The 12,714-nt window shown below is 43.2% G+C and overlaps 1 protein-coding gene across 1 annotated transcript; it reads right to left on the bottom strand.

Annotated features, from left to right (window-relative positions):
* Positions 1-8,220: 8,220 nt before the first annotated feature.
* On the bottom strand, positions 8,221-10,041 carry LOC139533396 (interleukin-22-like). Its single transcript, XM_071331438.1, has 5 exons — positions 9,874-10,041; positions 9,636-9,695; positions 9,275-9,433; positions 8,687-8,746; positions 8,221-8,507 (listed from the first exon to the last, which is right to left on the bottom strand). Exons 1-5 carry the CDS (start codon positions 10,027-10,029, stop codon positions 8,421-8,423), a joined length of 522 nt encoding a protein of 173 aa, XP_071187539.1. The 5' UTR covers positions 10,030-10,041; the 3' UTR covers positions 8,221-8,420.
* Between the last annotated feature and the right edge of the window lie 2,673 nt (positions 10,042-12,714).

A 12,714-nucleotide genomic window follows, 5' to 3' on the forward strand; every position in this document is an offset into this window, starting at 1 on the left:
GAAGGATTGTTGTATGGCATTGAAGCTCGTTTGGAGGTTAGATAGCACAGTGTCCAAGGAAGGGCCGGAAGTATACAGAATGGTGTCGTCTGCATAGAGGTGGATCAGGGAATCGCCCGCAGAGAGAGCAACATCATTGATGTATACAGAGAAAAGAGTCGGCCCGAGAATTGAACCCTGTGGTACCCCCATAGAGACTGCCAGAGGACCGGACAACATGCCCTCCGATTTGACACACTGAACTCTGTCTGCAAAGTAGTTGGTGAACCAGGCAAGGCAGTCATTAGAAAAACCGAGGCTACTGAGTCTGCCGATAAGAATATGGTGATTGACAGAGTCGAATGCCTTGGCCAGGTCGATGAAGACGGCTGCACAGTAATGTCTTTTATCGATGGCGGTTATGACATCGTTTAGTACCTTGAGCGTGGCTGAGGTGCACCCGTGACCGGCTCGGAAACCGGATTGCACAGCGGAGAAGGTACGGTGGGATTCGAGATGGTCAGTGATCTGTTTGTTGACTTGGCTTTCGAAGACCTTAGGTAGGCAGGGCAGGATGGATATAGGTCTGTAACAGTTTGGGTCCAGGGTGTCTCCCCCTTTGAAGAGGGGGATGACCGCGGCAGCTTTCCAATCCTTGGGGATCTCAGATGATACGAAGGAGAGGTTGAACAGGCTGGTAATAGGGGGTGCGACAATGGCGGCGGACAGTTTCAGAAATAGGGGGTACAGATTGTCAAGCCCAGCTGATTTGTATGGGTCCAGGTTTTCCAGCTCTTTCAGAACATCTGCTATCTGGATATGGGTAAAGGAGAAGCTGGGGAGGCTTGGGCGAGTAGCAGCGGGGGGGGCGGGGCTGTTGGCCAAGGTTGGAGTCGCCAGGAGGAAGGCATGGCCAGCCATTGAGAAATGTTTGTTGAAGTTTTCGATTATCATGGACTTATCAGTGGTGACCGTGTTACCTAGCCTCAGTGAAGTGGGCAGCTGGGAGGAGGTGCTCTTGTTTTCCATGGACTTTACAGTATCCCAGAACTTTTTGGAGTTAGAGCTACAGGATGCAAATTTCTGCTTGAAAAAGCTGGCCTTTGCTTTCCTGACTGACTGCGTGTATTGGTTCCTGACTTCCCTGAACAGTTGCATATCGCGGGGGCTCTTCGATGCTATTGCAGTTCGCCACAGGATGTTTTTGTGCTGGTCGAGGGCAGTCAGGTCTGGAGTGAACCAAGGGCTATATCTGTTCTTGGTTCTGCATTTTTTGAACGGAGCATGCTTGTCTAATATGGTGAGGAAGTAACTTTTAAAGAATGACCAGGCATCCTCAACTGACGGGATGAGGTCAATATCCTTCCAGGGTACCCGGGCCAGGTCGATTAGAAAGGCCTGCTCGCAGAAGTGTTTTAGGGAGCGTTTGACAGTGATGAGGGGTGGTCGTTTGGCCGCGGACCCGTGGCGGATACAGGCAATGAGGCAGTGATCGCTGAGATCTTGATTGAAGACAGCAGAGGTGTATTTGGAGGGCAAGTTGGTCAGGATAATGTCTATTAGGGTGCCCATGTTTACGGATTTAGGGTTGTACCTGGTGGGTTCCTTGATGATTTGTGTGAGATTGAGGGCATCAAGCTTAGATTGTAGGACTGCCGGGGTGTTAAGCATATCCCAGTTTAGGTCACCTAACAGAACAAACTCTGAAGCTAGATGGGGAGCGATCAATTCACAGATGGTGTCCAGGGCACAGCTGGGAGCTGAGGGGGGTCGGTAGCAGGCGGCAACAGTGAGAGACTTATTTCTGGAGAGATTAATTTTTAAAATTAGAAGTTCGAACTGTTTGGGCATAGACCTGGAAAGTATGACAGAACTTTGCAGGCTATCTCTGCAGTAGATTGCAACTCCTCCCCCTTTGGCAGTTCTATCTTGACGGAAAGTGTTATAGTTGGGTATGGAAATCTCAGAATTTTTGGTGGCCTTCCTAAGCCAGGATTCGGACACGGCAAGGACATCAGGGTTGGCAGAGTGTGCTAAAGCAGTGAGTAAGGCAAGCTTAGGGAGGAGGCTTCTGATGTTGACATGCATGAGGCCAAGGCTTTTTCGATCACAGAAGTCAACAAATGAGGGTGACTGGGGACATGCAGGGCCTGGGTTTACCTCCACATCACCCGAGGAACAGAGGAGTAGTAGGATGAGGGTGCGGCTAAAGGCTATCAAAACTGGTCGCCTAGAGCGTTGGGGACAAGGAATAAAAGGAGCAGATTTATGGGCGTGGTAGAATAGATTCTGGGCATAATGTGCAGACCAGGGTATGGTGGGGCACGGGTACAGCGGAGGCAAGCCCAGGCACTGGGTGATGATAAGAGAGGTTGTATCTCTGGACATGCTGGTCTCAATGGGTGAGGTCACCGCATGTGTGGGGGGTGGGACAAAGGGGGTATCAGAGGTACGGAGAGTGGAACTACGGGGTCCATTGCAAACCAAAACAATGATAACTAGCCTGAACAACAGTATGCAAGGCATATTGATATTTGAGGGAGACATACAATAAGGCATAAAGTGATTGCAGGTCTTGATTGGGAGAGCTAGCTAAAACAACAGGTGAGATAACAGCAGCTAGTCAGTTAACACAGCAGCAGCAGCTAAAAATGGCGACGGCTAGGCAGAGAGGGTCGGATTAACTACACACAGATCCTGAGTTAAAGCACAGAGCCGACAGATAAAACACAAATAAACGGAATGGAGTACCGTGAATTAATGGACAGTCAAGCATGCATCAGCTATGTAGCCAAGTGATCATAGTGTCCAGGGGGCAGCCGTAGATGGAGCAGTGAGGCCTCCACTAAGCTAGCCCGCGGCGTAAGATTGTTCGATAGACCTGTTCAGATAGCAGCCGATATGCTCAAGACAGCTAACGATTAGCGGGCCGCAGTTAGCATATGGGCGTTCAGGTTACGTCGCGATGGAGGGGCCAGTTGAATAACTCCCTCGGGCAGATAACGTCGGTATCCCAGTCGTGAAGGCCCGGTGGGGCTCCGCATCGGCAGTAAAACGGGTCCGGATAGGTGATTGTAGCCCAGGAGTGGCTGATGGAACTCTTCAGCTGGCTAGCTCCGGGATAATTGGTGTTTGCTCCGGAATTGATGTTAGCCAATAGTCACTCGGATAGCAGCTAGTTAGCTGCAAGATCCAGGTGTAAATGTCCAGAGCTTGCGGTAAAAATCCGGGGATATGGAGAGAAAATAGGTCTGGTATGCTCTGGTCTGAGTCGCGTTGTACAAAACTGGCAATAGTTTTCCGGGCTAAAGGATAGCTGATAAGCGCTAGCTGTGTTAGCTGAACTACTCACGTTAGCTTGTGAGCTGGCTAACTTCTGGCTAGCTTCTGTTGTAGATTTCGGATACGAGGTGAATAATACCTTTGAGGAAAAAAAACAGATCCGCACCACATTTGGTGAGGTAGGTTGCAGGAGAGTGTTTTGAAGTTGAGTTTTTAAGAAGAAAAAATATATATATAAAAAGAAATGCGAAGAAAAATATATAAAATATATATACACGGGACAGGACGAGGACAAAGGACATCTGACTGCTACGCCATCTTGGATAAATAAGACCTGGGTTAGACCTCTGTTTTAAGAACTGGGTTAGGTCTCTTCATAAGAACTGGGTTAGGTATCTACCATTAGAACTGGGTTAGGTATCTGCCATTAGAACTGGGTTAGGTATCTGCCATTAGAACTGGGTTAGGTATCTGCCATTAGAACTGGGTTAGGCCTCTTCATTAGAACTGGGTTAGGTATCTGCCATTAGATCTGGGTTAGGTATCTGCCATTAGAACTGGGTTAGGTATCTGCCATTAGAACTGGGTTAGGCCTCTTCATTAGAACTGGGTTAGGTATCTGCCATTAGAACTGGGTTAGGTATCTACCATTAGAACTGGGTTAGGTATCTGCCATTAGAACTGGGTTAGGTATCTGCCATTAGAACTGGGTTAGGCCTCTTCATTAGAACTGGGTTAGACCTCTTCATTAGAACTGGGTTAGGTCTCTGCCATTAGAACTGGGTTAGACCTCTTCATTAGAACTGGGTTAGGTATCTGCCACTAGAACTGGGTTAGGTATCTGCCATTAGAACTGGGTTAGACCTCTTCATTAGAACTGGGTTAGGTCTCTGCCATTAGAACTGGGTTAGACCTCTTCATTAGAACTGGGTTAGGTATCTGCCATTAGAACTGGGTTAGGTATCTGCCATTAGAACTGGGTTAGGCCTCTTCATTAGAACTGGGTTAGGTATCTGCCATTAGAACTGGGTTAGACCTCTTCATTAGAACTGGGTTAGGCCTCTTCATTAGAACTGGGTTAGACCTCTTCATTAGAACTGGGTTAGGTCTCTGCCATTAGAACTGGGTTAGGTATCTGCCATTAGAACTGGGTTAGGTATCTGCCATTAGAACTGGGTTAGGCCTCTTCATTAGAACTGGGTTAGGTATCTGCCATTAGATCTGGGTTAGGTATCTGCCATTAGAACTGGGTTAGGTATCTGCCATTAGAACTGGGTTAGGCCTCTTCATTAGAACTGGGTTAGGTATCTGCCATTAGAACTGGGTTAGGTATCTACCATTAGAACTGGGTTAGGTATCTGCCATTAGAACTGGGTTAGGTATCTGCCATTAGAACTGGGTTAGGCCTCTTCATTAGAACTGGGTTAGACCTCTTCATTAGAACTGGGTTAGGTATCTGCCATTAGAACTGGGTTAGACCTCTTCATTAGAACTGGGTTAGGTCTCTGCCATTAGAACTGGGTTAGACCTCTTCATTAGAACTGGGTTAGGTATCTGCCATTAGAACTGGGTTAGGTATCTGCCATTAGAACTGGGTTAGGCCTCTTCATTAGAACTGGGTAAGGTATCTGCCATTAGAACTGGGTTAGACCTCTTCATTAGAACTGGGTTAGGCCTCTTCATTAGAACTGGGTTAGACCTCTTCATTAGAACTGGGTTAGGTCTCTGCCATTAGAACTGGGTTAGGTATCTGCCATTAGAACTGGGTTAGGCCTCTTCATTAGAACTGGGTTAGGTATCTGCCATTAGAACTGGGTTAGGCCCATACTGCATGGCAGCACAGCTGCATAGTGCACAAGATGCTGCTGACTGTCCCATAGTACCTTAACGGCACCACTTACAGCAGTACGGGTAATGTCTCTCCTGATAAAGCTTGTCAGAACATTGTATAATCTAATGTTACATTTGATATAGCTAGTCAGAACATTGTATAATCTAATGTTACATTTGATATATCTAGTTAGAACATTGTATACTCCCCATTGTACAGTTAGGAGCTGAGAGGTGTGGTGGTGGGGGGTCACAGTTAGGAGACGAGAGGTGTGATAGTGGGGGGGTCACAGTTAGGAGCTGAGAGGTGTGGTGGGGGGTCACAGTCACTGTCACCATGGGGTAATTATGGGTAATTCTCAGGATGATACATCCTTTGTTTGCTCTCTGAAAGCCCTCCGTTTCCTCTGCTGATGTGAAACAGGAAATAGCTGTAAAAACTCCAGGTTTTTATCTGTCTCTGTCTGTGTTTCATCACCTTAAACACTCCAGAGGTGGAATAAAAGAACCTGGCCCGGCCACGCCCCCGGCCAAGCCCCCGGCCACGGATCCGGCCACGCGCCAGGCCACACCCCCGGCCAATCCTCCCCTGGCCTGCATGTGGAGCAGAGAAGAGCAGAGGGAAGTAAGTGTTTACCTGTCTCAGGTGTCAGGTGTCATCATGTTGTCATTTACCTGAACTGGGGAAGCAGGTAAAACTTCCTGATTGGACAATCCCACTGTTGTTACATGATCTCTGCATGACACAATACACACACTCATGCACCAACACACCCACACACACCCACACACACACACACACCCAGACACACACACACACACACACACACACACACACACACACACACACACACACACACACACACACACACACACACACACACACACACACACACACACACACACACACACACACACACACACACACACACACACGGTGGATACACACACAGAGACACACACACACACATGGATACACAAACACACACATTTAGACACAAACACAAGTACACACACTTGGAGACACACACACGTCAACGATAGTTGATGTTATTGTGTGTTCCAGACACTATCAGTAATGACCATCCAAGGTCTAGATAATATGTTTTATTGAGTATAATGACAGCACCTCTGTTTCTGTCATCAACTCTCACTGAATTGAGAGATATTATATATTGTTTTGCTATAATAATGAAGTCCTAACTTGCCTGTGTAATTTTACTGAAAATGATTCCTATTTCTATATCACAGTCTGCAGATGTTTTCTGGACACAGATTACGTCTAGTACTGGACTCAATGGAGAATCTCCGGGAAACTGGCCCAATCAATTTAGGAACCATTTATTGATGAATTCACCCTTAAACGTTGCTCTGTGGTCTCTGTACACAGTGAACAATGTATTTCTATGGGAAGTAGACTTATATAGTTATATATGTGTGTGAATTTAACGTGTTTGTATTTTCAGTATCTTCCACCAAAAATAAAGATCGTTCTGGAAAAATACAGTTATTCTACCTCTGTCTAAGTCATCACTGTATTCTAGTCAAGGCTCATCCTATTTAACTACTGCTGTACACATTTAAAGTTATTCTACTACTGTCTAAGTCTATAACGTACACTGTGTAAAGTCACAATAATATATTTGACAAGAAGAATGTGCTTTTGAAAAGTTTTTTATTTTAGGAATCTTAGGTAACAAACACTGTGGCAAATTCAATACATTTCCCCATGTTACAGACAGCTGCATTCACTTCCTATATAAATACAATCACTTTATAGCAAAATACATATTTGCTCAATAGATGTATAAATAACTTAAACATTTCATAATAATTTAACAATGATAATAACTTAAAAATTGAATAAATTCTCTGTTTAAATATATTCTCCAAAAAGCTTAATAAATATAGTATTATTATTGTGTCCAGCACAAGATGTAGAAAGTAAGGGCCACAATGTGGCTACATATGAAATGCTCAAGACCCTGCTCATTTGATGTGAACAGGAACGTGATGCATTTGAAATACATTTCACCAGTTTGCATGTTTCTTAGTAACAACAATAAATAGATAAATAATAAATAAAAAATGCAAAATAAATACAAAAAAACACAACATCCTTATAAGATATAAGGTACAGAAACATAGCATGACTAAAATCTAGATGTACATCTCTATGTGATGATATAGATGTGTTGGATCTAGATGTACATCTCTATGTGATGATATAGATGTGTTGGATCTAGATGTACATCTCTATGTGATGATATAGATGTGTTGGATCTAGATGTACATCTCTATGTGATGATATAGGTGTGTTGGATCTAGATGTACATCGCTATGTGATGATATAGATGTGTTGGATCTAGATGTACATCTCTATATGATGATATAGAAGTGTTGGATCTAGATGTACATCTCTATGTGATGATATAGATGTGTTGGATCTAGATGTACATCTCTATATGATGATATAGAAGTGTTGGATCTAGATGTACATCTCTATGTGATGATATAGATGTGTTGGATCTAGATGTACATCTCTATGTGATGATATAGGATGTGTTGGATCTAGATGTACATCTCTATGTGATGATGTAGGATGTGTTGGATCTAGATGTACATCTCTATGTGATGATATAGATGTGTTGGATCTAGATGTACATCTCTATATGATGATATAGAAGTGTTGGATCTAGATGTACATCTCTATGTGATGATATAGATGTGTTGGATCTAGATGTACATCTCTATGTGATGATATAGGATGTGTTGGATCTAGATGTACATCTCTATGTGATGATGTAGGATGTGTTGGATCTAGATGTACATCTCTATGTGATGATATAGATGTGTTGGATCTAGATGTACAACTCTATGTGATGATATAGATGTGTTGGATCTAGATGTACATCTCTATGTGATGATATAGGTGTGTTGGATCTAGATGTACATCGCTATGTGATGATATAGATGTGTTGGATCTAGATGTACATCTCTATATGATGATATAGAAGTGTTGGATCTAGATGTACATCTCTATGTGATGATATAGATGTGTTGGATCTAGATGTACATCTCTATGTGATGATATAGGATGTGTTGGATCTAGATGTACATCTCTATGTGATGATGTAGGATGTGTTGGATCTAGATGTACATCTCTATGTGATGATATAGATGTGTTGGATCTAGATGTACAACTCTATGTGATGATATAGATGTGTTGGATCTAGATGTACATCTCTATGTGATGATATAGATGTGTTGGATCTAGATGTACATCTCTATGTGATGATATAGGATGTATTTGAATCCTGTATTAGGATCTAGGCGTGCACACAGAAGTCTTTCAGGAAGGTGAAGAGGATGTCAATCTCTCCAATGGCTTTCTTTATCCCTTTCCCCTCCTCCATCTGAAACAAGAAACCAAAAACAATGAGGGTTTAGACAAAGATCACATTCAATCAAATGTTCAATGGATTCATTTTAACTTGGATTAATGCATTAACTCTTGTTCATAACTTTGTTCATCATGTTTCTTTGTGACAAGTATGAAAATGATCAAGTCTGTACAGGTATAATGGAGAATTACCTCGGCCAACTTCTTGCGGAAAGCAATGCTGTGGTGGTGGTCATTGTAGTGTTTAATAGCCTAGAAGAAAGAGAGGGAAAATCAGTCCCTTTCTCTGAGTGATTAAAACACCATCTCTACACAATATCACACTTTAAATCTCTGACTAAGAGAGAGAGGAGAGACGAAGAGAGAGGAAGTGTGAGGAAGAGAGAGGAAGAGAGAGGAAGAGAGAGGAAGAGAGAGGAAGAGAGAGGAAGAGAGAGGAAGAGAGACGAAGAGAGACGAAGAGAGAGACAGACAGACAGACAGACAGACAGACAGACAGACAGACAGAGACAGACAGACAGACAGAGACAGACAGACAGACAGAGACAGACAGACAGACAGACAGACAGACAGACAGACAGACAGACAGACAGACAGACAGACAGACAGACAGACAGACAGACAGACAGACAGACAGACAGACAGACAGACAGACAGACAGACAGACAGACAGACAGAGTGAAACATAGGAGTGTGTTGAAAAGGTAAAGAATGGATGAAGAGAGAGGGGGATGAAACAAAGGAGTGTAGATGAAGCAGACGACAGAGAGGAGAACTTACACAGCCGTGTTCCTTCAGGTCTCTGCTGACTCGGGCCAGGTCTTCCTTCAGGGCAGGGAGTTTAGGATGATGCTTGTCCTGCTTCTCCTTAGTGGTCAGGATGTTACTCAGGTAGAAATCCAGGATGTTAGCATGCAGGCAGCAGATGTCTCTGTGGTTCTGCCATTGGAGACATCAGTTCAAAGTTCAGTTCAAAGGGCATCAATTCATTAGTATGATATGATTAGTATTGTCTACAGCTGCATCAGGTGGTAGAATTAGAACATACAACACTAAACTAAATACCATTTAAACCAAGCTGTAAAATAATGTAGCTAGACATGGATTAACAGGACATTACTCATTGGTTTAATAGACAGACCTTTTTAGTATCGATGTCTGGCATCAGTTTAGTGTCCGTATCGGTGTCAGAACTCTGCGCCTGTTGAAACAGACAGGAACGGTATTATTAGACGTTTTAATAAAGTCATAATCATAATTAAATAAACCAGCATAAAAGGACAAAATAATATGCTACTAGTTCTACAAATAGAATATATTTAGTTTAGTCCTACAATTATAAGCCATTATGGAATATGAAATATGATAAAGGAACTTACATGTTGAGCCACCAGCTGTACCATGGTGTCGGTATCCGCGCTGTGCAGGGGGGCGCTGAGCGGGCGATGGATGGAGTGCGCCACGGATTCACGCAGCAGACAGACGCTCATCACCACTACCACAGCGGCTACGAGTTGGACCGTGCTGAACTTCATATTGGCACCGGGAGATTTTGTCTGTCTTCGATAAATAATAATGCGAAAATATCACAGTTTACCTGGAAAGAATAAATTACAGTCAGATAACATGTTTTGATTTAGGTCAGCCTTATTTAATCCCATTGATAGAAAATACACGCTACAGGTGATCATAAATCTATTTTGCAAGAGAGACCTGTTGTAATACTACAACCAAGATCGCAGATTAGGCTGCTTACCTTACGGGTTGGTTTGGTAGGTTGTCATGTTTTCTACCTGGTAGGGACAGTATTTATATTGTCTTGGAGACGTCATTGTGGTTCCTTTCTCTGCATTCAGGTCAATCCGCGGGTATCCCCCCTCCCTTCCGGCCTCCCTACCTGGGTTAACCAGGTAAACGTTATTACACCGAATTGCAAAACTATACAGAAATGTACACAAAAATAACATCACAGGCAGAAAAAAAGGGAAGTTGATTTATGAACAAAAAGATGACATAATATAAATAAATGTGTGTTCCTAAATGAATGACGTGGAATCAGTCATTCGTCAAAAAGAGAACTGATGGCCAAGGTTCTGGATGTTGTGCCTACGTCACCCAGTTAATTCATATTTGAACTGATTACGTCAGTTTTCTCCTCTGGTGGTTTAGTATGCTGGAACATCCGATAGAGCAGGTTTTCCCAAACTGGGCGTACACCTAGTAAAAACGTGATTCACATTATTAAACCATTTTTAAATTATTTTTTACTATTGCTTCACATTTCCAAACAGTCCATTTCTATTTTCAAACGGGACTATACATTTGGGTGAGTTTTTTCTCTCTCGACCGAGTAGCCTCGTTTCACTGCCCAAAATAAAATGAAACCATCTAGTGTTCAGCGAAATAACAACACAATGTCAAATACAGGAACACTAGTCAAATAATGAATATCCAATCATGTTAACCGTTACTCTCTCGCGGGAATTCCACTAATGGTCCACATGTAGTAGAGGTGGACCATTATGATTTTTCAACGCCGATACCGATTTCTGGAGGACCCAAAAAAAGCCGATACCGATTAATTGGCCGATTTTTATTTATTTATTTGTAATAATGACAATTACAACAATACTGAATGAACACTTATTTTAACTTAATATAATACATCAATAAAATCTATTTAGCCTCAAATAAATAATGAAACATGTTCAATTTGGTTTAAATAATGCAAAAACAAAGTGTTGGAGAAGAAAGTAAAAGTGCAATATGTGCCATGTAAGAAAGCTAACGTTTAAGTTCCTTGCTCAGAACATGAGAACATATGAAAGCTGGTGGTTCCTTTTAACATGAGTCTTCAATATTCCCAGGTAAGAAGTTTTAGGTTGTAGTTATTATAGGAATTATAGGACTATTTCTCTCTATACGATTTGTATTTCATATACCTTTGACTATTGAATGTTCTTATAGGCACTTCAGTATTGCCAGTGTAACAGTATAGCTTCCGTCCCTCTCCTCGCCCCTACTTGGGCTCGAACCAGGAACACATTGACAACAGCCACCCTCAAAGCAGCGTTACCCATGCAGAGCATGTCTCAGAGCGAGTGACAGTCTCAGAGCGAGTGACGTGCTTGAAGCATTGCGAAGAGCTGCTGGCAAAACGCACGAAAGTGCTGTTTGAATGAATGCTTACGAGCCTGCTGGTGCCTACCATCGCTCAGTCAGACTGCTCTATCAAATCATAGACTTAATTATAACATAATAACACACAGAAATACGAGCCTTAGGTCATTAATATGGTCGAATCCGGAAACTATCATTTCGAAAACAAAACGTTTACTCTTTCAGTGAAATATGGAACCGTTCCGTATTTTATCTAACGGGTGGCATCCATCAGTCTAAATATTTCTGTTACATTGCACAACCTTCAATATTATGTCATAATTACGTAAAATTCTGGCAAATTAGTTCGCAACGAGCCAGGCGGCCCAAACTGTTGCATATACCCTGACTCTGCGTGCAATGAACGCAAGAGAAGTGACACAATTTCACCTGGTTAATATTGCCGGCTAACCTGGATTTCTTTTAGCTAAATATGCAGGTTTAAAAATATATACTTCTGTGTATTGATTTTAAGAAAGGCATTGATGTTTATGGTTAGGTAGAGTCGTGCAACGATTGTGGAAAAACAAAACAAACACAGCACAGGTACTCACACAACCTACGGACAATGGAACAATAAGCAACAACACCGGCCCTGAGGATGATCACAGGAACGCAGAGCGGGTCGATCAGGACCCGATGCAGCTGCCGAAGTTGCATCATCGACGGATGGGCCAGTTGCCGCTGCCGAAGATGCGGCGGTATCGGACGGACCGGTTGTGGCGTCGTCAGGCGGGCCAGTTCCGCTGTCTCCCTCCAAGGTTGAGACCCAAACATAAGAGTGAGGAGTACCTCGAATACATACATGGGGCTTGACTCGAAAACACAAGCGCACAACACGCAGCACGATAGCCAAAACAAACACAGCACAGGTACTCACACAACCAACCTACAACAGAATAATAATCGACAGCCCAATGGGGAAACAAAGGGCACATTTACACAATTACAATCAGTGGGGAAATGGGCACCAGGTGTGCACACACAGTTCCGGAGGGATCCGTGACACCGAAAGGAATGCCTTGGGCAGCAAGAGCTGGTTATCAAGGGGCAAAGTATTG

This window comes from Salvelinus alpinus, chromosome 11, assembly GCF_045679555.1.
Source record: "Salvelinus alpinus chromosome 11, SLU_Salpinus.1, whole genome shotgun sequence".
Lineage (NCBI taxonomy): Eukaryota > Metazoa > Chordata > Actinopteri > Salmoniformes > Salmonidae > Salvelinus > Salvelinus alpinus.

Excerpts from the sequence above, each read along its gene's own strand:
- LOC139533396 (XM_071331438.1), bottom strand. The coding sequence starts at position 10,029 with ATGAAGTTCAGCACGGTCCAACTCGTAGCCGCTGTGGTAGTGGTGATG. Across the intron at positions 9,696-9,873 it reads TACAGCTGGTGGCTCAACAT|GCGCAGAGTTCTGACACCGA; the intron begins GTAAGTTCCTTT and ends CTGTTTCAACAG. Across the intron at positions 8,508-8,686 it reads TCCGCAAGAAGTTGGCCGAG|ATGGAGGAGGGGAAAGGGAT; the intron begins GTAATTCTCCAT and ends TTCTTGTTTCAG.